Source organism: Paramisgurnus dabryanus, chromosome 16, assembly GCF_030506205.2.
Source record: "Paramisgurnus dabryanus chromosome 16, PD_genome_1.1, whole genome shotgun sequence".
NCBI classification, from domain to species: Eukaryota; Metazoa; Chordata; class Actinopteri; order Cypriniformes; family Cobitidae; genus Paramisgurnus; species Paramisgurnus dabryanus.
Window position 1 is genome coordinate 13466291 of NC_133352.1, and position 27230 is coordinate 13493520.

Sequence of the window (27230 nt, forward strand, 5' to 3'; positions counted from 1 at the left end):
CCCAGGGTAGTCATTTGAGATTCAATACGTTTTAAACTGTTTCGACAGCACAATTGACGTGCTGTCCATTACTAGCATAAATAATTCATACTTCTGATAGAGCTCCACATCTGATGTCGTTTCGTACTAACGCAACATTAAAATCAATTTGACTCTTTAAACTGTTACGATCATGTAAAAAAAAAAAAATTAACAGGATATGTGCTACCCATAGCCATAAAAGTAGTCCCACAGCTAAAATAATAAAGCTGTAACTATAAAAAAAACTGTTTAATGGTATTTAACAATTTTTTACTTTGTTTGATTTATATATGAATAATCAGGTTGGTCACGAATGCAATTTTTCATCAATAGTCTGAATATCCCTTTAAACAAACTGCCGCCACCTCATATTTCATAATCATAAATCATGTAAAGCTCTTGAGCCGTAAACACCAAAGCGCATTTTAACCTAAACCGCTACTAATTAGACGTAGCCGCCCAATGTGCTTTGCTGTAAACAATAGTGTTTATCTACATTACTGATAACTAAACAGACACAGCGTTGAATCGCTCAAATTTTTATTGCAATTGTTGATCAACATTTCAATAGCATAAAGTACGAAGATTCATCAAAACAAGATATTTTCTGAAGTGCAGTTTCTCTAATTGAGAGAGGCAAAATAATAAAACCGTAAAACCCAAAAAGGCGTTTTAACCACACATCAGCCTACCAAAATTCTGAGAGCGTTATCGATGTTGCTTTTGGTAGAAATATATTACCAGTCTTCTTCCATGTTAGTCCAAAGGAATAGGCGGGTATAAAAATGTGCATGGATTGCACATAGAAAATATTAGATCTTGGTCCGCGTAACCATCATGTATTTGTGTAACCTGAGATGATGTGAAAATGTCTTTTGTGTTGCCAGTGTAACATCAGTCAGACCCTGACTCCGCCTCAGAGCTTGGTGGTGTGGAGGCCACTTCCTCTTCATCATCATCATCATCATCAGAAGCCTAAGATAAAGATAAAGACTGAATTAAACAATTATATGAAAGAGCACAGCATGCGCAGTTGCGCACCTTGGGGTCAATGACATCAGTTCTTACACAGCAAATCTGAATATGTACAGGTTTAAAATTTGAGAGTTATGGCAGGGGGATGCATCCTAAATGTCCAGTTAAATAACTCCAATAAATGCCCATCACGCACCTTGCGCTTGCTGCCTCTGTCGTGGTCAGATTCAGATGAGCTCTCTTCACTGGAGATGAACTCTTTGCTCTTAAAGCTCTCATTCCCGCCTTCCTTCTTTTTCTCCTTTTCCCCTCCGCTCTTCTTAGCTTCCACCTTCCCTCCTTTCTTTTTCTTTTCTCTTAAAACACAAGTTAGGCGATTGTGTGAGTGATTTTACATATATTTGAATAATTCCTTTCTTACAGTGGTATTATCTACAATCTTTAAAGTCAGATTCTGTAGCAAATCATTGTGAACTCAAATGTGACCCTGGACCACAAATCCAGCCTTAAGGGTCAGTGTTTTTGAAAATTTATATTTATACATCATCTAAATAAAATAATAAATACAAATAAATAAATAAATAAGCTTTCCATATGTTTATGGTTGGTTAGAATAGGACAATATTTGGCCGAAATGCATCAAATTAAAAATCTGGAACTTGAGAGTGCAAAAAAAAAAATCAAAATATTGAAAAGATCACATTTAAAGCTAAATGAAGTCCAGCAACCCATATTTCTAATAAAAAGGACGCAGGTGATATGATAATGAAGGCGAAGCTGCCCCGATTTTCAGTAAACTACGACTTTCTGTAGTTAACGCCGCACCATCTGCAGGTGATATTGATTTACTTGTTATTAGAGAACCAGCTCCAGAGAAAGCTTTACACACGGCTGAAAATGCCTGGAGGATGCCAAATGCCAGCTGTTCTTCAGCTGAGCGCCAGCTTTCTTTAGCTGAGTGCTTTGGTAGCTGTGATACTTGAGCGGTGAGCCAGTTGGTTGTTGTGATACTTGTTCCGCCCCTCCTCCAATGTGATTGGACGGCCATGTGAGAACTGACATTCTAATCGAAAAGTTTAGGATTAGATTTGGAGGTAGGATTAAGGTTGGGATGAAAACAGCAGCCCTGGCTAAATGAGATACAAATACATCCGAAATCCTGTGAAATGTTGTGTTTAGAGTTAGGTTTGGGTAAAGGATTAGGATAAAACAGTGCTCATCCGCCGAGATTTCGTGTGCTGGATCCCTTCTATCCACAACCGCAGGCGTGGCGGGCCGCCAAGGTAGGACATATGTAGCAGAAACACTGACCCTTATAAAGTGCACTATTTGAGAGGACAGCCACTTTGTGGTGGTGTCCAAAATCAAAGTGGACATTATCGAGCGCAGTCATTTAATCCAATAATGCACTGCAATAACAAACGCACAACCGATGTTCACTCAACGGCTGGCCATTACTCATTTACAAAATAAACTCATGTGTTTCGCACGCAGCACTCGATTCACGTTTTTATTCACTCGGTTGTCTATATTAGTGTACCAACGTAGGGAATAGTGAATTAGGATACAGGGGGCAATTTGGGGTGAAGCCTTGGAGAGATGTGGAATGAGATCTGGTGTGTGCAGGATAGATCTGGTGTGTTTGCTCACTTTGGAACAGCAGACGCTCCACCACCGCTTTCTTTATACTCTTTCATGGCTTTTTCATATTGTCTTTTGGCCTCTTCTGCTTTCTTATCCCACTCCTGTCAGACAGATGAGATATGGTCAATTCAATTACTGCTTAAACAATTAAACTCCCAACTTTATTCTTCAAAATCAAATGAGCATCATATCTTTATGTCTACATTTATCATATATCTGTGGCACAATAATAAAAACCACAAACAAGTAATTCAGTAAATAGAAGCATGTGGCTAATAATTGTAGTCAGTGGTATATCAAACACATTAGAGGAAAGATTTTCTTTACAATAAACCAAGCTGCATTGCGTCAAACATTACAAAATAAAGATTAGCTTAAGATTGATGGTTAGACCAGTGTTGCCAGACGTATGATATTAATCATATTTGTACCATAATTTTGACCTCCGTACAATGTATGATAAATAATGGGAAAAAAATCCCATAATGTACGATAATTGACACATTTTGTGGCACTTCAAATGATGGTCGTTGTGTACGGCTTCTATACTCATTTGTCTAGTTGTGGTTCCTACACATTTACACATTTTATAGCATGTTATTCCTTTTCAGACAATTATCGTGGGGAATGACACTCTCACACAAGCACAAGTTACAGTTGTTTTCAACGGTCGGTCGATAGTTTAGCAAAATAAAGAATACAAATTAGCCAGGCAATACCATAATTTTGAGCTTCTGGTATGATACTTGGACATTCCCAATCTGGCAACATTGGGTTAGACCCTTTGTCCGTGAAGGGACAGGCATACGCTCATGTTTCTGGTGTGTGTGTGTGTTAATGTTGCCAACCTCTTTCCGATCTTTTCCCAGTTGTTTCCACATCTCCCCAGCCTTCTTCGAGATCTCAGTCACAGAGATACCAGGATACTCGCTCTTGATTCGCTCTCTGTTGCCATTAAGCCACAGCATGTAAGCACTCATCGGCCTCTTGGGAGCACCTGCGTCCTTCACTTTCTTCTGTTGTACACAGAAAAGGAAAAGATTAGTAGATTAAGTTGACATCTGTGTACGTTCCTATCAAACCTATTAGCTTAAATAAGCTTGTTGCATCTGTGATTCTCCTTGACAGTGATATTTCAGATTAGACATACCTCTTTCCGTGGCTTTCTCTCTTTCTTCTCCTTTACCACTTTCTTGGGCTTCTTTTCTGGTTTCTTCTTCTTGCTTTCATCCTCGCTGTCTCCATCCTCACCCTCACTTTCACTCTCTGAGGCGTTACTGTCAAACCTGCACAGAAACATCATCATGTTATTAGATAGTAAAGATATGTGAACCATAAATTATTAAATAAAAACGTAATAAAAGTTTAAATGCTACTTTATCTTTGTATACATAATTTTAAGACCCTAGCAAACGTCTTACTCTTCTGGGACTTCATCTTCTTCCTCTCCAGGGTTGAAAGACTCATCTACAGAAAATAAGAGACATTCAAGATGTTCATTCAAACAAGCATGTTTTAGGCATCAGCAACATCACGTGTTCGTCTCATTGCATCAGTTACCGCTATCTCCCTCCGATTCGTCGCTTCCATCCGCCTCTTCTCTGATCTTGCCCTCTTCTTTCATTCTCTCCAGGTACGCGTCATGCTTGTCCTCATCTGAATCGCTGTAGCCGTCTGTGCCTTTCATGCTCTGTAAACAAACAGTTGAATAAATAATGTCAAGAGTAACGCATGACTGCCCCCGAAGTTAAATGTGTCGACATCACCAGCACTTCAGTGTAAACACTCGCATGTAACGATCACAGAATAAGAGGTTCAAACGCCTTTCCTGCTTATTCCCACGAGGGCAAATCCATCAACAAAATGGATTGTTTATTTAGTTAATACCAGATTCAAACTGCAGCTTTTAAATATCAGATCATTTTAAGAACAAAATCAACAACACTATTCAGTCTGAACTAATGACTCATGAGAAAAGTTGTCTTTTTTGTGATCAATTTGCTTTTATTATGAATGAAACCAGAGAGCTTTTAGTTGTATGAAGATTTATATGTGTATGAAGATATGAGAAAATTGACTTGCATTACACATCTTAAACCTACTTGGCAATAACAGCTGCTCGGTTAAAAGGGCACAGGTTAAAACCAGAATTGAAATTGTGGCCAGGAGTTACCTCTTTAATTCCTCTATTCTTGATGTTCAGCTTCTTGGCATTGACAAAGTCAAAAAGTTTCCCGTATTCTTCCCTGCATAACACAACACAACATAACACTTATGATATTGTTACAATGCCCAGAATTGATCTACAGCGTTGCACAGAGAAATTTCACATTATACATCATATGCTGGGTATTTCTACCCTCATTGGTTCAAAATGCTCACATGATCCACATTTAAAATGCATAAAAAATGCACAAAAAATGAGCAAAGGACTTCAGGGGAACAGGGAAACATGTCTTTAAAAAGAGATTACCAGGAATTGCTGGTATTGTACGTCACCTCTCAATGTTGCTGAAGATGTATTGGTTATTTTGTTTGGTCTCTATTTCAAAGTCAAAGGAGCGGGTGGTGGTGGTCCCTCGAGCGAAGTTGACACAGGAGATCTCTTCGAAGCGCAGGTAAACCGGAGGCTTGTGGACATAGATAAAGCCTCTCTCCAGCGGATACAACAGCCCTGAGCTCGCCTTATATGCACACGTTATACACTGAGATCCTGAGTGTCTGCACACAGACAAAGATCATCTCATATTATTTCAAAGATTTTCATCTCTGTGTCACAAACAAAATACAGGTCTGCTTGTTTATAAATAGGGGTATTGACAAGAAGCAATTGATTTTATTTTTGGAATATATGTAGAGCTCTAATGCAAAAACCCTTGTGTGCGTCTGACATGTTTTCTTGTAAATTACTTTTAATGGATTCTGCCGACAAAGTGATATTTCTGAATGGCCTGAGGCCGGGATTAAGCGGATTTAAAAGTATTTGATAGATGTATAATATGCGCAGAGAGAATTCAGTTAATATCATCATCTCATTTTTGAAAGAGGTGGCGTCTGGTGGCTTTTGCATCTGAGCTCCTCATATATTTACAGAAGGTCCTTTACAACACTAAGGAGTGTGAACCTTTGTGTACAGTGATTGTTTTTTAAGTTTTTTAAGATGTAAAGAAGTGTCTGTGTGTATTTTACCCCTGGAAGTTTCCAGGCACTGTGATCTTTCTGTTGACCAGAGCCTTCATGACCCGACTGACAATCTCATAGAGAGGACCGGACATGTTCTTACTAAGCTTCCCTTCAAAACGTTTCTCCACCTCATCCCTTGAGACAGATAGAGAGATCAGCAGAGCTAATTGCAGTTAACATCTCACTTTCAGAAAAGCCACTCATGATGTGTGTGAGAGAGAGAGAGAGAGAGAGAGAGAGAGAGAGAGAGAGAGAGAGAGACCCATGAGTGTACTCACTCGTTCATGTTGAGAGTCAGACTGAGATCTTCATCTTTAGTGAAGAGGAGTATGAGGAAGTGATAACGTGTCTGACCCTGTTTAATGGGCGGGTCTAGACTGATCTGGAAAAATAAAAACAATACATCAAAAAAGGGCCATGCCAGCTTTTCAAACGAAAACAACAAGTCAAGTTATTAAGATGACAGTTTCTTGATTTAAGAAATCTATTTTTCAGAAAAACCTTTCAAACTTAATCTAGTCTGACAAATTGGGACTACTTGATTAAAAGTTTTTTTTCTTCAACTATGGCATATAGCAGCTTTCCATCTAAACTACTTTTAACTTATAGCTATTATGCAAAAATGTGCATTTATCTCATGACATAACAAAATATGTGTCAATGAATCAATGACACAACAGTGATACTTGTAAAAATGTGTGATGCTTGTGTTTGTCGGGTCTTTTCACTCTCATAAGTACTATTTGCATGCGATTAGCATTAAAGGCGGGGTGCGTGATTTTTGAAAAACACTTTGGAAAAGGGAGTCGGGCCGACTACCAAAACACACTTGTAACCAATCCGCAGTAAGGGGCGTGTCTACTAACCGACAACATTGCCTGGGTTGCATATGTGTGGGGCGGGCCTATCAAATGAAGGTTAAGATTCTATTGGGGTACGGGTGTGTTTGTTTAGGTGATTTCAAATGTCAACATTGGCCTTCAGAGATCGTGCACCCCGCCTTTAACTGGAGACCTAGTGTGATTTAGAAATACCCCCTACATCGGAGTTTCGAGTGGCCTGCTCGTACGGGATAAACGAAGCCCTTTGATTTTTCACAAATTTACTGACGTGTAAGCTCAGCAAAAGAAGCCTATATATATTCTGATGTTGTGTCTACTTTAAACCAGCAGAGGGCAGCAACATCATTAACATTTAAGCAAGAATTTCATCCAATGCTTTAGGGCTGATCATTTGTGTAAAAAACAATTTGTGAAAACATAACCTTCATATCATTAATATTGAGTGAGTAAGACCATGTCAAAGATTGAAATCAATGTAAAATCAAACTTTGATGCTCCTAATCTCATCATTAAATGATCATACTTTAGCATTGAATGGTTATATGGAGTAATATAATGTATATTAAGAGTCAACTCACCACAAAAAACATTTGCCTCTGGTCCTTGTGTGGCAGCAGGAAGAGACGCAGTACAGTTGTGTAGGGGATCTTATAATCAAACGTCTTACCATGCAGGTGCAGGAAGCTGGGGTAGATACGGATGTCATACCTGAGAGAAAAACACTAACTTAAGTCAAACATGACGAGACAAACATCATGCATCTCACACATTGCATTACTTGGAAATCAACTAAATTCACTCAGAAAACTATTACATTATTATCCGTTCACACTAGTTGGTACTTTGCTTTCTTTTTTTGTTTAATTCTGGGTCTAAGGGGCTGTGTAACTTTTTCAATCAAAACGTTTCTATGCATTTTGGCTGTTTGTTTACACAACTTCATTATTTTGTTATCCTGAGGATGGAAAAAGCAATTGTTTTTGTTTCCGTGTAAACTACACAAGCATGAATCTGTGATAACGGTGACGTCATGCACATGTGCTAATTCATTCTATAGACATGTGCGAGTTTAACAAAACAACAATGGCAGCACACTGGACTGTGTTTGTGCTGCTCAAGATACTAAGTTTATTAATGCTTTTCCAACAAAGACCGCATTTACAATGCATGTTTGAAGTGACACAATTCCAATTTTTTTCCCTCAAGTGGCACAGATCGGATATGACTCACGGACGTGCAAGCAGGAAAAAAGCGCACAGATTCCGATATTCTTCCGTCGGTTTCAGACCTCATTCACATGTGGAAATTAATCGGATACAAGCATACGCATACACAATGTAAGCGGACAGATCGGATATTCCCAAATCAAGATGTGTTGTGCGTCAATTAACTGCGACGCTGGCAAATGACGTCAACTCAGGTGGACACCATCTGCGATCACATGACTCTATTTAGCAGTGCAATGGAGGACGATGGGTCCACTTAGTAGAGTAACGTTGAAGAATTTTTTTTTCAGAATAAAGCACTATAATCTTGTATAATCATGTCCACTGCATATAGTGACATGTTACTTTCACTGTGTTATAAGCTGTTCCAGGTCAGTATGTCTACCTTGAACTGTTGTGCAACGTGTTTCGTATAACTTTTAAAAGATGATCTAAAGCCCGGAATACACTGCAGGATTTTTGCACTCCTATAAGATCATTACCTTATCACACTGTGCGACATGGATCGTTTAAACTTGGGTACTATAGGCATGTAGACTGTACGATGTTGACACGGAAGCTTTGGCGGCTGCGTCACACGTTACCAGCATGCGCTCGTGGTAAACAAATACTAGCGCGCAGATTGTAGCAGCAAACACACCGTGCGGTGATCATGCCGAATTTCTGACACTGTCAGAAAACTATCGTAGTCTATCTTTGGACGCAAGACTGGGAAAACTGCCGTCTATGAGATAGGACCACCGATGAAGAGCCACGATCACAGAAATCGCGACGATTGTTTTACGATTGCAATCTTTCGTCTGGTACAGCCAATTATCGTGCAGTGTATCCTGGGCTTAAGCATATCGTGCTAAGCATGTCTAACATATTTTTGATGTGTAAATGCACCCTTTGTGTGTCATGTTTTGTGACAGGATCTGAGTGTATTTGTACCTTCCTCTCGGTGTAAGACACTGAAGCTCTTTAAATATACACACAGCATCTCCAGTGGCTTGGATAACATCTGCCTTCGACAGAATATTCTGAGCAAACGCCTATGAGAGAAAGAGAGAATCAGTATCAAAAAAGGTTCATGCATATGCATGCACACGGGCTCATACAAACTACAAACGTACCTCTACGGGGTCTGAACCATCGTCTCCAGTGTTGGGTGGGACGTAAAAGCGGACCTCCATTAGCGACACCTCAGCATCATCGTTCTGATGAAACTCCAACGTCACTTCATTCTTTCCTGTTGCACACTGGGATACGTTATTCAGCGGGATCTCAAACGCAGGATTGTCACCAACCTCAAACGACAGCTGGGGACCTAAACACGAACACACAAACAGATTGACCATTAGGAATGAACTAAGGATCAGCCAGTGTTAGCCTTTTTATGTTTAGCCCGATATAAGAAGCATCTTTTATTGTACATAATACTGTCTTGATGCCAAATTAAATAAATTGAGTAGTTTTGGGGTAATGTTAGGGTGGATGCTTACTGGTCCCATTTAAAAGACATAAACCTTAGTTTCAGAGATATTCTGGGCACTAAATATTATGGCTGGGTAAAAAAAGTCTCCAAGAGCTCTGTATATATGACATAAGATACATATAGAGACATGCTTAAAAATCATAACATATAAGTACAATTTTTTTAATTTAATATTGATAAGTAATCAATAATTTGTTAAACAAAAAAAAATCTAATTTCACCACACACACCACGTTTTGAAAGAAATACATCACTTCTGATTGGCGGGTGGCATGTGGTCTAGTCACTCAAGTTAAAAAAAATGTAATGCATCCAAAGCTTGTATCAGATCTGAAAATTTCGGATCTGCAACCCTGTGCAGCCCTTGTGTGACTCCCTATAGTAAATAAATGCCTTCCGGTTTATCTGCCATCATCAGTCGTGTGCAATAGAAAGGTGTCATTATGCACCAAAGTTTACTAACAGTGAATTGCTTTACCTGAAAATTTAGCCGTCCCCCAATTCCAGCCTTTGACACATAGATCCTTCTCTGTCAACTCAACCTTGTAGTTTGCTTTAAAAAACGCAGAAATCTTCTCAAAATCCTGTGGAGGAGCCAAGCAACGAGGGTGGCGATGTAGAGAGAAAAGGGGAGAAGAAAGAAGAGATAAACAAAATTACTTCCCATGAATCCCTCTCTCATCCAGCACTAGGGTCATTAATAAAGAGAGTTGGCTGCGCCGCTCGGCCCTCTGGGAAGGCGGAGGTGTGCGTAATCCGGCCGGAGGCTTATGCGGAGCACGCTCAATCAGTCTGTTTATTTATCTAGCAGTGCACAATCGCTTCCACATGTCACTCCACCAGGTGTGTGTGTGTGTGTCCATCCATCCGTGCACTAATGAGTTTGGCACTGGGTTACCGAATCCTTCACAATCACTTTAAGATTACACAAACCAGCACCACACACACACAGACTGCCCACATCATCAAAACATTTCCTTTTCTCCTAATGCAAAGATAAAACAATGACGACAATTTACTTTAAAGTTAGCTGCTAAAAAACAAACGTAAATACAAGGCGGACAAACAAACACCCGCGTCAACTTTGTCTATGTTAAATTTTACATTACAAACACGCACGTAGAGCAAATCCATTAATGGAGGCCATTGATTAACCCCTGGAGAAAAAGCATTCTTGTAACATCTTGAATTACACACATACACAAATATGGACACATTGCACCCATACTGGGGTGTGTTTGCCAATTATAGTCGCAGGTTCGGTTGTTACTGCCATAGTTTAACAATTCGAGTGTTTCCCGAAAAAGCATATCCAACCACGGCACTGCTATTTAGTGCAGAGATCAGCTAATTTGCATTTAAAAGGACACACCCAAAAAATTTGCTCACACCTACAAAGTGTCAATTTTAACATGTTATAACAAATTATCTGCATGGTATTTTGATCTAAAACTTTAAATACGTACTCTAGAGACACCAAAGTTTTATTTGACATCTTAAAAAAAAGTCTTGTAAAATCTCCCCTTTATAAATATTCAACCATGAGCAGACAACGACAGTTTGATCAACACACTTACTGTTTCTTTAAAGCCGTCATATTTGTAAATGTGCCCGGTGCTGGTGGACAATTTGATCCCATGACCCAGGCAGACACGCCGCCAATTAGCCGAAGAGATTTCTGGAGCTGGAATATTGTCCACCTTCCCTGTCTTACTGCTTTTATAGACCACAGACTGCTTACTTAACCGCAGCCGGCCATCATTCTGGAAAAACAAAAATGATCATAAATACACAAACAGATCAAAATCCAATAGGTTATATTAAGTTTGATATGGGTAATGTTTTGAACAGTGTACTATTTGCAACACAAGGTACATACTGTGCACAACATGCAAATGTTCTGGATGTACAAATTTACATTTGCTAATTGTAAAGTAACAGACCTCACTGCACAAAAAGCTGCATCCCACAATGCAATGCGTTCTGCCTTAAATTACACTTTACTGATCAGCCTAGCTAGAACTGGACTGCACACAAAAGATGTAAAAATACAGCATAGCAAATGTTTACTGTGCAGCACATGCTTTTTATAAAACGTAACATTTACGTAATAAACAGCGTGTACTACACAGAGTTTGATGTGCTTTATTTAAGCCTTGCAATTTACTGTAAGTAAAATAACAACAATGACAAACTGCGACATCCAGTGGACATATCGGTATTTTATAGTTAGTGTACGACACACTAAATTAAACTGTATATATTATATACTAATATTAAGTAAGTATATATATAAAAAATTCAGAATTTCCCTTATAGTGTGAGGGTGTTATCTTTGATGTGTGTGTTGTATCACTTAACTTACCCAAGATCCCTTCACCTCTTGATAGATCTCGTTAAACTCAAGAGTGTCTCCCATCTCTGTACATAAACAATACAAAAGTTAATGAGTTATAGAAAACCAGCACCTCTTATCAACATTCACATGAAAGTTCGTATCACCGATCCGATGCAGAACTGATTTCTCAACGTTGTTATTGAAGTTGAACACTGCCTGTATCTTAAACCCCGTGAGTTGTCTACCTAGACAGCTTATTGAGTATTTAAAGTCGTGATTGAATGATGAAAAACAACTGTCTAGGTAGGCAGCTCACTAGACTAAAACACAGCCACAGTGTAATGTTACTCACGCTACTGCACATCACATGTGGAGCAGACGCGATTCTTGTAGCTGGGTTATTTTAATCTAACTATTAAACAATACAAACGCATTTAACACTTACTTTGGGTGAAGACTGGCTTAATAAACGTATATGCTTGGTTCCCGGTGTTTAAAAGTAATTGTTTAAACTAGAGAAACAGATAATAAAGTGATGGAGTAGCTCTATTCTCTCGTTTCCCGCGTTAAACCTCCGGTTTCTGAACACAGTCACCCGGAAGTAGTTCTGAAAGGTCAAGCGTTTCTATGACACCGCGATCGTTCTTCTTTGCTTTAGTTTTAATTTGTGATATTTAAAAAAAAAGGCAGATATTATATTTAAAAGATAGCATTTCCAGAAAAGAAAATAGTCAATTATAGGGAGTTTTTATTTTAATTACAGAATCGTTTATTTCATGTGTGTTTTTGTTTACAAATAATTTTTTGTATTAATTATTACTGCATAAAATGATATTACATGAAATTACAATTATCATTTGTTTGTTTTTGCAAACGCTGGTACCCCTGACTTTTGCTAACCTGTATATTCCCCTATTAAAAAATGTATTAATTAATATTCAAAAACAGGGCTAAAAAAAAAACAAACAAATATGCAACCAGCTGTTTTACATTTGTTTAACTTTTTTCTTGTACTTTCTTACAATAATTTAATTTAAATAAGATATTTTAAGTCAGTTATCTTTTGCCTTAATATCGTCATTTCTGTATAATTTGCACTTTTGAAATACATTGTTGTTCCCAGTAGGGAAATTTGGAGTAGACTTAAACCAACAACATCACCTGGCTGGTACACCTAAAATATTATATTTTAAAAAGTAATATAATATACTATTAAAAATTATATAATATATTATTAAATATTATATTAAATATATATTATTACTATTATATTTAATATAATATTAAAACATTTAAAAAATGTAATATAATATATTATTATATAATGCATTATTAATGTTTTATTAAATATATTGTTAATATTATATTTAATATAAAATTATAAAATATAGTATAGTATTATAAAATTGTGCATTTTATAAAACGTATTTTTTGACCCACGTCAGAAAAATTGGTCTATGCATTCTAGTGTAGAACACCAGGGGGCGCCAGAACCACAAGTTATCAAATATATGTCACCAAGTCACCAAAATCAATGAAACGTCACAGGCTCGAAACAGAAAGACAGGTTGGTTAGGATTATGTAATACTCATGGTGTTAATACCATCTTTTAATTCCTTGCTCTAAAAATAAGTGCCTATCTTCTCTTAAACTACACTTACGCACTTCCGAAATAACCCACGCACGTGTGTTAAATATACAAGCGCACGTTTGAGTGGCTTGTGAGGGCGGGCTGTACAACAATCTCACCGTCAATAAAGGTAAAGTTAATACCAGAAGCATGAGACATAACACAAACAAAAGACTCAGAATATCCACCAATATAAACACTAACCCTTAATGACTTTTCCGAAGCCAAATTACAGCAAAGCCGCTAAATCCGATAAAATTGGTTGATGGTGAGAAAATAAATACACGAATTATGAAATATCTGTCAAAAGTTTAATTCCTCCCAGATTTGTGGTTTTGGAGTCTCGTGGCAGGGTCATTTCCTCCACTTTTGAAAAGATGAATCAACGGTGAATCACTGAAGAGAAAGAAAGAGTGAAGGAGGAGGAGAAGGAGGGAGATTGGAGAAGGAGGAGAGGGGACATGTGTATAAAACTTCAACTCGTCAGTCAGTCAGCCAGTAAGTTTGAACGACAGCCACGTTCACCTGGACATCATAGAAAGCGCGCGCTCGGTCACTCTCAACAGCTGTCAATCACCGCGGGCACTCTGGAGAGAGAGAGAGAGAGAGTTGATTTAATTTCACAGGACAGATATTAGCCGTGGATACACCGCTCCAGACAGACTGAACTGAAACAAAGTTTGGGAAGAAACTTTTGGAAAAGTTGACTAAAACTTCAGACAGCGCAGGAAAAAGTTTGTTTTATTTTATTAAATATTGTTTCATAAACTTATAAAGAAAAACTCTGAACAGAACTGAACCAGAGGAATCGATTCAATTAAAATGCATCGCAGGAAAGGTAAGAGAGATTACTTTTTCTACATTTCGATTAATTGGTTTTAAAAAAGTATTATTATTATTATTATTATTATTATTATTATTATAAGCAGTAATATAATTAAAATGACTGACAATCAAATATTATTCACAAGTTTTATTTGTGTAATATAGGCTAAATATTTATATATTATATCAATTATGCATTTTAATTAATTTTAACATAATCTTTTGTTTATTTTGATACAGCTCACTGTCACTCTTTTTTATTTATATTTAAAAATATATATAATTGTTTTTTACTTTTAGCATTTAATAATCTGCTTGTTTGAGATGTTAATTCGTTCGTCAGGCCGCTTCTCTTAGTTATCGTCTTAAATGTGTTTAATTCATTCATTTAACGAAGTTTGTAATTTAAAAGTCCTAAATGGACCAAAGAGTTGAAAAATTTGTTAAAAATTGTTTTGTCAGGATGCCTTTGCTTTTCAAGTAAAAAAAGTGACTAAAAATTATTGTTATTGCATATTTTAAATAGCGAGACTACACATACAAAATTAATAGAATCAATGTAATAAAAGTCTTTGATTTTTTTTCTGATTAAACTTAAAGCCTAATAGGCTATTTACATCTTCTATATAAAGTGTAGTTTTGTGTAGTCTTTATAAAATAAAAAGCACATTTTAATTAACTTCTTAAAGCACAATGTCAAACACATTGTTTATTTATGATTTAATAAGATTTTTAAAAATAACTAATGAGCTCATATTTGACTTTATTTGTGCAGGACAAACCAAAATAATTTCTAACCTTAAATGTCACAACCATCATGTGTCAAAGCAAGAAAACACAAACACCTTCAGTCACACACAGATACACATGAGTACTAGTTATGCTTCTATTCCTGTTCTCAAGTGCGTTAAGCATGCTTCATAGGGCAAGTTCACCCCTGTCTTGTTAACCGACACTGATATGAGAAAGTACATGATTCATGTTAGTCAAGGTCTAAACACACAAACCCACACACATACATAGCACCTGTCTTCGGGGACCCATGTCTGTGAAAAGGAAGAAGGGTGTGTGACGAAATGATGCGATTTACGCCCGAATAAAGCAGCACAGCAGACTGTCACGCTCACGCACACACACGTTTTCTTTTTCTCTGTTACAGTTTATGCTGCCACACATGCATCTATCATACCAATCACACACAGACCGAACTTCCAGATAGACTTCTTCAGATGTTTGCAAGAAAAAACCCAAACCATCAGTATGTCACTGTGCCCCACGCATTTAAATTTTAATCTGTCCGAAGAGACAGTCTGGAAAAGACACTTGGGTTCGGGAGAAGAGGGAGAGAGAGAGAGAGTATGATGGATAAAGAGGGAAGTGCAAGATTGAAAGAGAAAGATAGAGTGATGGAGGGAAGGAAAGAGGGTTAACGCAGCCCAGATTCCCTCGAAAAAGAAAGAGGGAGAGAGGGAGCACAGGGGAATGATATAAAATGAGTTGGTCACGGTTTGAACAGTTACACATGCTGTTTACATTTTTCCCAAATTAACATGGCCCCTCGCTTTACCAAGCCCCTTTCTCTTTTCCACTCTTTCTTTCCTTCTTTCTTTCTATCATACAAACTGTTCCATTTCCACGTTTGATCTTCTAGATCGGATGAGCAGATAGTTGTTCTTCTCTTTGTTGTATTTATTTTCAGGAGTGGGTCGTTTCGGTTAAATGAGAAACTTAAGTCAGAGAGATGGAGGAAAGGACGAGGGGGAGGGAAGAGATAATTAAAAAAAGCAAGAGGGGAAGAAAAAAGGTAATTATAGAGGTAGAGGAACCTCGGAGAGAAACAGAGATATAACGCTCCGCTTGGAGACGACTCAGACAGGAGAAATGAAAGCATGAGAAAATAGAAGTAACATTTTATTAGGAAAATGCAGGAGTCCAATTGTTTTTAGGGTCCTTGGCAAAGCAGACGAGGCCATCTCCTCAGGCCAACTTTCATTAACATAAATTTCAAACTAAATATCCACAGGGAGATTTGAGAAGTGTATACCCCCTTAGTAGAGTTCACAGAGGGTAAGTGTGTGTGAATGAGTAATTGAAAGACTGCAGTCGACTGTGTGTGTGTGTTAGTGTGATGTATACCGAATCTATGGATGCACTTGAAAATGTTAGTACGTGTATTCATCATACCATCTATCCAAAGTGCCCCTTTATGTTTGCGTGTGTCTAGTCTGTAAAAGAATGCACATTTGATTGAGTGCAGACTGCACATAAATCTCTACTTTAACTGTACACAGACACACAACATGACCCTGACCCCTCCTTTCTTGAACACACAAACACACAAATGCATTTGAAACACTAGCCTCTTTGTGAACTGACCAGCCCATCATATGGGCAGTGGGACTTTATATGATGTGATAAGAGAGAACGTGTTTTATGATATCGCAGCGTAAGGTTAAATTCTCGCTTTTGTTGACTGGAGCCTTCGAGGCTCGTCTGTTTAGTGTTAACACAACGGCAACAAATCAGTTCGAGAATGAAAGGCAAGAAGCTACGTGTGCGTGTGTGTGTGGAGACAAAACTGACTGATATACAGATTTGACATCATATCATTGCTGCCAGCTGCTGGCTTTAAGCAAAGACACACACACACATACACACAAATCCTTCTTAATGAAACCCGTTGTTATTCAATAAAGTCGTGGGGGATATGTTTCAGGGGTTATGTAAATATGCCACAGCTTTGTTTTTGGAGACTGTTGTGCTTACAACCAAATAAGCAACATGATGGCAAGTGATTCGGGGTTACCTTAAGAATAATGAACTTCTTAATCTACTAAGGCAACAATACAAAAACCCTCTTAAAAATATAGATGATTAAAATAACCATGTTTGGTTCCTCAAAGAACCATTCAGTCAAAGTTTCTTAAAATAATAATTCTTACACTTTTAGACTAAAAAAAAACATTTTTTTGGAAACAGAAAGGTTCTTCAGAAGTAAAAGGTTCATTATGGAACCATTAAGCCTGTAATGGTTCTCCTATGGCAGAAGTACTTTTAATTTTAATAGTGTAAATGGTAAGCATCACTATTATTGCTCAAAACCGATGGGTAAGAATTTAAACAATTTTACATTTGTGAATGAGTCCTAAAATTCAATAGCTTTTCGAGAAGTGTGATCGGTTTTACTTTTTGCGTTTGTTCAGAAGACACCACTCGCATTTTCCTCTTAGAAATCTAGTTACTGTCCTAAAATGCCTGTCTTTATAATGCCATATTTGAATGTTGAGATTTTATACCAAAATGTTAAAATAATTAGCAGACAAATGGAGACCGTGTCCTTTAGAGATCTCAAAAAAAAAAAAAACTCACAAACTGTGCTCAGATTTACAACAACCCGTTCTCGTGAAATGCAGATAAATAGCATGCAGTATGAAAAGTCGTGCAATACATACCACAAATACCAATTTTGCATGCATATGATTTGCCAGTCCTTCCCGTTCACTTAAAAAATCTTTTATGCATAATTTTATGTATTGGTTTCTCATTTTTTCCCATTTTCATTTAGGTTTGGGGTTTTTGGGATTTGTCATTTAATATTTCTCTGTGCTTTTGTCTTTTTTTAAACTGGTCGCTTGGAGTTGGGGTTTGAGTTAGGATTTCATTTTATGTAACAAAAAGTTGTTTTAACCCCAAACCCAAGCGACAATGGTTAAAAAAAGAGAAACCAGTACATAAAACAGGAAGCCTGATGGATTAAAAGAGACATTTCACAAGACTTTTGTTATATAAATCTTTGGTGTCCCCAGAGTACGTGTGTAAAGTTTTAGCTCAAAATACCATATGAATAATTTATTAAAACATGTTAAAATTGCCACTTTGTAGGTGTGAGCAAAAATGTGTCGTTTTTGGGTGTGTCCTTTAAAATGCAAATAAGTTGATCTCTGCACTAAATGGCAATGTTGGGGTTGGATACTGCAGATTAAGGGGCTGTATTATCCCCTTTTGACATCACAAGGGGAGCCAGATTTCAATGACCTATTTCTTCACATGCTTTCCGAGAATGGTTTACCAAAACTAACTTACTGGGTTGATTTTTTTCACATTTTCTAGGCTGATAGAAGCACCGGGACCCAATTATAGCACTTAAACATGGAAAAAGTCCGATTTTCGTGATATGTCCCCTTTAAGTGAACAGGAAGGACTGGCGTATCATATGCATGCAAAATTGCCATTTGGCGTATGCATTGCACGATTTTTCACACTGTGTGCTATTTATACGCATTTCGTGAGAATGGCCAAAGATACCAGAGTCATACTCTCCAATATAAACTTATATCGAATCTTACTGAATTGTCCAAGACCTTTTCTTCTTTACTGTGCTGTTTACATTCATTTTTATAGCTTCATACTTTTAATTTAAAGGCAACAGTCTCAGTTGCCTATAATTTTGAACCTGTCTGTGAAATCCAGGCTGAAAACGAAATCTATGAAAGTCTCATACACTCTTAGAAATAAAGGTACAAAAGTTGTCACTGGGACAGTACCCTTTCAAAAAGTTACACCTTTGTACCCAAAGAGTGCATATTGGTTCTTCAAATGTACATATCGGCAGTTCAAAGATACATATTTGTACCTAAATGGTACCTTTTAAAAGGGTACTGCCCCAGTGACAGCATTGTACCTTTATTTTTGACAATGTAATCTAATTATAAGATTATGAGCATTAAAGTTTGATTTCAGTCATGGTTTCACAATGATTTAAATATACTTACTTATTAAAGATATCAGGGTTATATTTTCAATGTTCTTTACATTATATTAAAATGACTTTAGCTGGGTTTTCACAGACTGGGTCACAATTGAGTCTTTTGTTATGTGATAAAAGATTCAAAGTAAGTTAAGAACAAAATTTAGTGGATTTATTTGTAACGTCCTGAAGAATCCTTGAACCGTAATTCCGGATCCTTTCGAGATGCTGAAGTTTTTCACCGAAATGCTTTGTGAAGGATTCTGACCTCAGGTCTGGAAAAAGGTGTGTCTTTATGTGAGTTTGTGTTGCTAAGGAGTGCGTGCGTGTGTGTGTCAGGTAGCATTTTGAATGTTCTCTGTGAGCGTTTCATGAGAATCTCTCCCTGTTGTAGGAGAATAAGTGAATTAGAGGAGAAAAGAGCGGAAAAAACTGAGCGCAACAGAGTTGAAAAGGAAAACTGGCAGGGCTAATCGAGGTTAATAAGCTGTTGTTATTTTGGCCGGGGGCAAAGAAGAGATAAACCACTTTAAAAGAAGGGGAGGAAAAAAGGCGTGTGTGAGAAGATAAAAAAACAACTCGGAGATCTTGACAGGGGAATATGAAGGAAAAAGAGAGACAATGTGTGACAGGAAGGAAAACGTGTGATGAAGAGCGCTTCGAGAAGAAAGGACGGAGAAAAGCTTGATGGACAGGAGGATAGTGGGGGGGTTCGAGAAGAAGAGACGAACAGAGATAAAAAGAAAAACGAAAGGGGTGGAGGTGCACATATTTCACACCTGTTGAAAACACAATGCCTCAAACAAGTAATTACACATCTCTTACATGTTCCTCTGAATGCTTGACACAAGAGAGAGAGAGAACATTGGGTGAGAGAGATCGAATAAGAGTGATGTGTTTGTGCCAGTGGACTCCCTCAGGCTCACACATACACACACATAATAAGAGTACTCTGTGACCCTCTTAGAAGTTCGAAGGTTCATTATTTGCCATCATTTCCCCTGTGTGATTTCAGAGGACATGGGTCTAAAAGCAACCTTATAGTTTGGCACCTTTACACACATATACAATACAAACAGATGCACTGCTCTGCGTACAGGCATGCACATTCGTTTAATCCTAAACTGAACTCTGCAAACAAACTCCAAACAAAAACATATCCCAGACACAGAGGACCACACACATTAACACCAATAAGATCTTACATTTGCAAATGCAGAAAGCATTTGGATACCTAAACATGAATTATGGCAGTAGCCTATATTAAATGAAATAATATTGTGGCAAGTGGCATCTGTTTTAAAGAAAGATAGCACAAGCAAACATTTCATTATACGATGAGATTGATTTAAATTGATTTTAAAATATATACAAGCATTAGTTAGTTATGAATTATGGCTCTGTTTAACATGAGGGGAACCTACTAAAAATTACATAAGTATCGGATGGTTATTGTACATCAATTATTTATACCATAAACCTATTTATTTTTTGTTTTATCTAATTAAGTTATAACGGTAACTAGGGATGCTAAACAATTAATTGTGATTAATCGTTAGCAGAATAAAAGTTTGTGTGTAAACTGTGTATAATAAATATGTATATATATAAATATGAACACATTCATAGTATTTATATTTATATATAATATAAATTATACATAAATATGAAAAATGTATATAAACATTTCTAAAACATATACATGCATGTGTGTACATTTATTTATACAAAGTTATTATACACAGTTCACACACATATATGATGTAAACAAAAACTTTTATTCTGCTAACGATTAATCGCGATTAATCGTTAAGCATCCCTAACGGTAACACTTTACAATAAGTTTAACAATTAGTTAATGCACAACACTTCTATAGCATTTATCAATCTTAGTTCATGTTAATTTTGGCATTTACTAATACATTTATAAAATCAAGCATTGTAGCAGTTAACTTTACTTATTGCTGTAAGTAATAAACTGTATTGACATTAATTAACATAACAAGAATAAATACACTGTAAAAATACTTTGCTGTCTTAATATTTTTTGTTAAATCAATTAAGATTTACAAGTCATGTCAACAGAGATATAAAATATAGTTGAGAAAGTCAACTTAATTTTATAAGTTATAATAACAACTCACCTGTAGTTATAACAATTCATCTCTAGTCAAGATAGATAATAGTAAGTTGAAATTATTTGTAAATACGAGTTGATTCAACAAAAAATGTTAAGGCAGCAAAGTATTTTTAGTAAAGTGTACAAGCTAAAAATCACAAATTTGTTCATTGTTTGTTTCTGTTAGTAAATACATTTATTAATGTTTACTAATGCAATCTTATTGTAAAGTGTTAGCATTATAACTGTAATGGTACTTTACTCATTATGCACTAATAATGTATTCTTATTGTGTGTATGTGTGTGTGTGTGTGTGTGCGTGCGTGTGTGTAATTAATATTTTTAAAATAATATTTATACAATATTGCAATAAATATCATTTAAAGATTTTAGAAATGCTTATAATGCATTAACTATTTGAGCTTCTGTTCAAAATTATTTTTTTAATAAAAGATAATGTGCAGAAACGTTTACATTTACACTTTTTTACGTTAACGCTTTTCTCCAAAAACATTAACAGTATCAGCATCAGCATGTGTGCCCTGGGATTGAACCCATGACCTTTGTGGTGCCAACACAATGCTTAAAGGGAACATGTTTACAAGACTTTTTTAAGATGTAAAATAAATATTTGGTGTCCCCAGAGTACGTATGTGAAGTTTTAAAGTCTGATGGAAAAGTCAGATTTTCATGATATGTCCCCTTTAACAGTTGGGCTACAGAAACCCCCTCTCTCTACAAATAAACTTTGTACCAGTAATCAGCAAGAGAACCAGTTTTCAAAAACATGTCCTCATGAAAATGTATAAGTAAAGCAATGACATTCAACTGTATAATCTTGTATAATATATCTAAGCTCATTGTTAGAAAAATATAAAAAAATTGATGTATTAGTTTTGGCTTGATGACAGACAGATTGTCAGAATTTCTCCTGCCTTGATGTTTTCTTCTGAAACAAAGAAATAAAATTATTGGCAGACAAGTATCGGAAAGAAAAACTTTTAAAAACAATAGAGAATTGGTTAGCATAACTAACTGTGATGGACATGTTTTTAAACTTTGCATTAAAGGAACACTACACTTTTTTTGAAAATATGATCATTTTCCAGCTCCCATAGAGTTAAACATTTGATTTTTTACCGTTTTGGAATCCATTCAGCCGATCTCTGGGTCTGGTGCTAGCACTTTTAGCATAGCTTAGCATAATCCATTGAATCTGATTAGACCATTAGCATCGTGCTAAAAAATAACCAAAGAGTTTTGATATTTTTCCTCTTTAAAACTTGACTCTTCTGTAGTTGCACTGTGTACTAAGACCGACGGAAAATTAAAAATTAGTGTTCTAGGCCGATATGTCTAGGAACTATACTCTCATTCTGGTGTAAGAATCAAGGACTTTGCTGCCGTACCATGGCTGCAGCAGGCGCAATGATATTACTCAGTGCCCGAAAATAGTCCCCTGCTATTAAAGGTAACCAAGGGGACTATTTTCGGGCGCTGTGTAATAACATTACAGAACTACAGAAGAATCAAGTTTTAAATAATTGGTCATTTTTCAGCGAGATGCTAATGGTCTAATAAGATTCAATGGATTGTGCTAAGCTATGCTAAAAGTGTTACCTCCAGACCCGGAGATCAGCTGAATGGATTCCAAAACTGTAAAAATCAAATGTTTAACTCTGGGGGAGCTGGAAAATGAGCATATTTAAAAAAATATATATCTCCCTTTAAAAACATGTTTGTTTCACAAATGCAAATACTTCACTGAAATCCCTGCTCTACTGCATTTTTATTTCAGTCCGTCAAATTCTCCTGATGCTGCTATTGGCTGCTGCTTCGGGGTTTGGCCAGGTGTTGGACCGAACACTCAGTTTGTCCAATGAAAGGAGCTCGATAGAAAGAACATACGAGCTGACCAAATACCTGGACCACCAGCTGAAAGAAATCAGAGACACTTATGTAAGTCGTATGCTGTTTATGTGGGTGATCTGTGTGGGTGTTTTGAATGTGAGGCTTTTCTGTTTATAAATGTTTGCCTGTGGATGCTCTTCTCCATTAATCACTTGTATTATGAAATGTCTTCCTGTCTAATAACTAGTTGCTTATATCTTCTACCTTCATGTTAAAGCGTATAATAATGCATTCTTGGTTTGAAATTGTTTAATAAGGTTACTTGTCTGCACTGTCAAAAAAAATTCCAAAAGCTGTCACTGGGACGGTACCCTTAAAAAAGGTCCTGAAATTTACAATTATATGCCACCGAGGAACCAATATTTACCTCCTAGGTACTTTTAGTAAGGGTACCGCAACAGTGGCAGCTTTTGTACCTTTTCTGAAAGTGTGTTATGACCAACAGGAAGTTTTGGCGACAATAATTAGTGACCTTTTACAATAAGGTTGTATTTGTAAACATTAGTGCTTATACTAAAATTTGTATACACACCTTGTAACAACCAAGTCATCATTATCATTAAAAACCATGTATTTTGTTCACTTTCTAATGTTTCTTCTTCTATCTGGTCTTCAGCTGTCATATCTTGGGCCTCCGTTTAGCGACCCAGGCTTTTCCCCTCCTCGTCCAAACAGCTCCTCTCTATCCGTTCCCAGCGCTGCCACGCGTGTGGACCTGTGGCGTGGCCTTGAGAACGGGGCTCGTCTCGCCCAGAACCAGCGCGCGTACAGCGTTCTCCTCTGTGCCGTGAGGGAGCTGGCGCGCTCCACCCTGTGCCCCTACCTCCAGAGCTCCCTCCTTCACTTCTGCTCCGGCCTCAGTGGTTTACTCGGCTCGATATCCGGTTTGATGAACGCCCTAGGCTACACTTCACCTCCCAATGGCAACTTACCAGCCACGCCCGCACAAGGATACGCCCAGCCCATGTCACAGTTTCAAGGAATGATCGAGAACAGCCCCGCGCCCCTGCGTAGCTACGCGCCTCGTAACCGAGGCGTTCAGGGTGCGAGACAGGGAGCAAGTCGGGCGGACATAAAGCGTGATAGAGACAGGGCGGAGAGGGGGCGAAGAGGTAGGAGGAAGGAAGGGGAGAGTTGGGTTGCAAAGGAGGAGGGTGCCAAGGAAGAAGGAATGGAGAGGTGGGGGAAGAGGAGAAGACTGCTGAGTTTCGAAGAAGAGAAAACGGCAAAAGTGAATTACATCAAACACACCTATAATAACATGAATCACACGATTGTAAAATTCGGGAGCCGAAAGGAGCCCCTACTGTTTTCCTCACCTCGACGTATAATGCGCTCCATACAGTCATCTCATTCAGGCCTATCTCCTCTGTCCCTCCTCTATCAGTATGGTGGACCGGCCGCTGATGTACATACTTTATTGGGCGCCCCTGTTCTCTCTTCGCATCCTGTCCCTAATGACTTCTCAAGGAAGGTGGAGGGATTCTGGGTACTGCGAGAGCTGCAAAGCTGGCTGTGGAGGTCCGCCAAAGACTTCACCAGATTGAAGAAACGACTGCGTGTTTGAAAATAAACAGTGGCTTTGCTTCAAAACTTAGTGAGTTGCCTCGCTAACAATATGTCAGCAAATACACAGCACACAGATATTGGCTCAAACTACTATTCAGTATTAAACTTAGGGATGTTTATAATCAGCATTTGTCCGCCATCTCGAATGTATTGATTTATTAAACAGGTCCAATTGCATTGTGGGATAGCTTTCCCCATGAAGAACACAGGTGATCGGGGCTTAGATATGAAACAAATGGAGGCAACATTACTTTAGTTTTAAAACTTTCAGTGTTGCCTGTGGAGGCAGCTCACTGGTTTTTGGAACGGAGCAAAGTTATGTGCGAAACAGATTGCTTCATGCTCTATGGATGGAGATCTAAGAACTTTTGATGGTCACGCTTTGCACTAAATCACCAAACAGAAAGGACGGCCAGAAGACGCGATGTACATCAGAGACAAAGGGAAAAGAGCACCCATTGAGAACGAGACGTGATTCAGCAGAAGGAAAGTGAATCATGTCTGAAAGCGGGCAGTAGTGAAAGGGTGAACGGGGAAAAGTGTGGGACGTGTGGCGTAACCGAAGAAACAATGGAGAGTTTTCGCTGCCTCAGAAACTGACTCAGTGACGCCTCATTGGCATTGACTCGTCTTTTTCCGCGCACATACGCACACCAACGCATTCTTTGCAAAAAAACAGATGCAAAAATCCGATGTCCACACTGTGTGTGTGTATTTATGTGAGTGGATAAACACAGAAGTACCACAATATTGTATGTTTTTTGGACATGGTGATATTTTCTGAAATTTTATCATGGTTTATATCTTAAAACACTATGGTATTACCATGTTTTATGGTATCACAGTGTCAAAAATGATAGTCATATCATGGTATTCTTTGAAGCAGGTAATCATTCAGTACCCTAGTACTAGTGTGACGTTTAATACCATAGTATTTTTGGAGTGCCATGTAAAAACATGGTATATCACACACATGAAAATTAAGGAGGAGTAATATATATGTGTGCGTGTTTGTGTACAATATGTAAAGTGTTTTTTGTGTCTGTGTAAATGTCGTATTAACTGTATGTTATATTTATTTAATATTATTTATTTCTCTGGGGTATGACGGTATGTTGTGAGTTTTTTTTCTTCTTCTAGGAGTACAAAAGACCATTACTGACTACAATGTGTGTATGTGTGTATTTGTGTATGTGTGTGTGTCTCACCCCTGGAGGAAAAAGCATAGAGACTGAAAGGATAGTGAGAGTTTTATTCGTCTGTCTGAGTAAAATTTACGACCACTCTGTCCTTTCATCTAATCCCACATCCTATCATCCCTCTATCTGTCTCTCACGCCTCTCCTCTTCCCAAGTGCTCACCTACCAACACACACACACGTACACATGTTTAATGAGCACAATGCATAGACTTTTATTATTTTTCTATTAGTTATAAATACTATAACCTTACCCGCAATCTAACCCTAACCATGACAGAAGACTTTATAAAATAATATAAAAAATGATTTTAATAGCATTTTATGAATGAGGTCATCCCCAAAGGGAAGTTTTGCTCAGGTTTTGACACTTTTGGGTACAAATTTCTTCCTAAAATAGGCCTCTATAGTTAATTTGGTACACACACACATGGTTAACATTCATATACAGGAAACAAACAAATGTCACATTTCACACAAACACATCTCCGTACAAACAAACACACACACATGATTGATATTGTAGGTGAACAAACATTCAGGTGCTTAATGATTCGTCCCTCGGGCCATGTGTGGGGTAAAATTAAAGGATCAATGAGAATCGGTCTATCCCTTTGAGCAACACACCTGCACTATAGTTATCACAACCACACCCACACGAACACAGGGGTGTGACACGTTCTTTATGTGCAATTATCACAAATTACGGGAAAAGATGAGTTCGGTGAGGAGGAACGGGCGCGTGCGCACGCACACGGAGGCGCGTGGTTTGAGACTCAGCGAAATGCGTAATGCAGAGTCCGTTCGACTTTGGCCCCTAAATGGATGACCACACATTGCCAACAAAGGCTGCATTGTGCGCCTGTATGTGTGTGTGTGTGTGTGTGTCATCATCTGTGTTACTAAGTCTGTGTGTGTGTGTGAATCACATTGGTACTTCTGCGAGTCTGTTTATGTATCCGTGCGCCTGTAAAGTAGTTTTATTTGTTTTAGTTTTAAAGCCCTCTTTCCGAAACCTCTCATCTCCTGCCATCGCGTCCCGCCGGATCTTTTTGCCATCTGTGAAACAGAGCGCAGCTCTCCCCCTGTCAATCACACATTAAATCACTCGTCTATCATCGCTTCATCCGCAGGAGCCTATTTAGGGAGACTTTATCACTCCCTATGTTCTCCTTCCATCTTTTCTCGTTTAAGTGCTGCTCTTCGTCATTGTCTTTTTCCATTTCTCCTTTCCCATCTTCACCCGGCCTCCCCTCCCCTTTCGTCTCGGGCCCCGATCACCTGCAGCACATAAAAATTCCTTTTTTCTCTCTCCAGAGGATTGCGCGCCGCTGCCTTGGGAGTTACTGCATTCCTTCAGCTCTCTCTCACACTCTTTCTCTCTCTTTCTGTTTCGGTGTGTCTCTGCCTCCTCAATTCTCTCAGTTTTCTCCTTCTGTCGTCGTATTGTTGGCTCTCGCCAAGCCCTGATACCTCACAGCCCCTACCTGCCGCGCCCACACCCCCGCCGTCGTGCATACACAT

The 27230-nt window shown here is 37.9% G+C and overlaps 2 protein-coding genes across 2 annotated transcripts; one reads left to right on the forward strand and one right to left on the reverse strand.

The window, feature by feature from the left end:
* Nucleotides 1-544: 544 nt before the first annotated feature.
* Nucleotides 545-12290, reverse strand: ssrp1a (structure specific recognition protein 1a). The gene is made up of 18 exons (XM_065266572.1): nt 12152-12290; nt 11734-11789; nt 10946-11131; nt 9847-9952; nt 9007-9200; nt 8825-8925; nt 7244-7373; nt 6102-6205; nt 5830-5958; nt 5140-5361; nt 4814-4886; nt 4201-4330; nt 4062-4107; nt 3791-3926; nt 3489-3656; nt 2647-2741; nt 1193-1352; nt 545-996 (listed from the first exon to the last, which is right to left on the reverse strand). Exons 2-18 carry the CDS (start codon nt 11785-11787, stop codon nt 916-918), a joined length of 2115 nt encoding a protein of 704 aa, XP_065122644.1. The 5' UTR covers nt 11788-11789; nt 12152-12290; the 3' UTR covers nt 545-915.
* Nucleotides 12291-13794: 1504 nt separating this feature from the next.
* On the forward strand, nt 13795-25613 carry clcf1 (cardiotrophin-like cytokine factor 1). The gene is made up of 3 exons (XM_065271143.2): nt 13795-14175; nt 22827-22987; nt 23556-25613. The coding sequence occupies exons 1-3, from the start codon at nt 14160-14162 to the stop codon at nt 24504-24506; spliced, it is 1128 nt and encodes a 375-aa protein (XP_065127215.2). The 5' UTR covers nt 13795-14159; the 3' UTR covers nt 24507-25613.
* Nucleotides 25614-27230: the final 1617 nt, after the last annotated feature.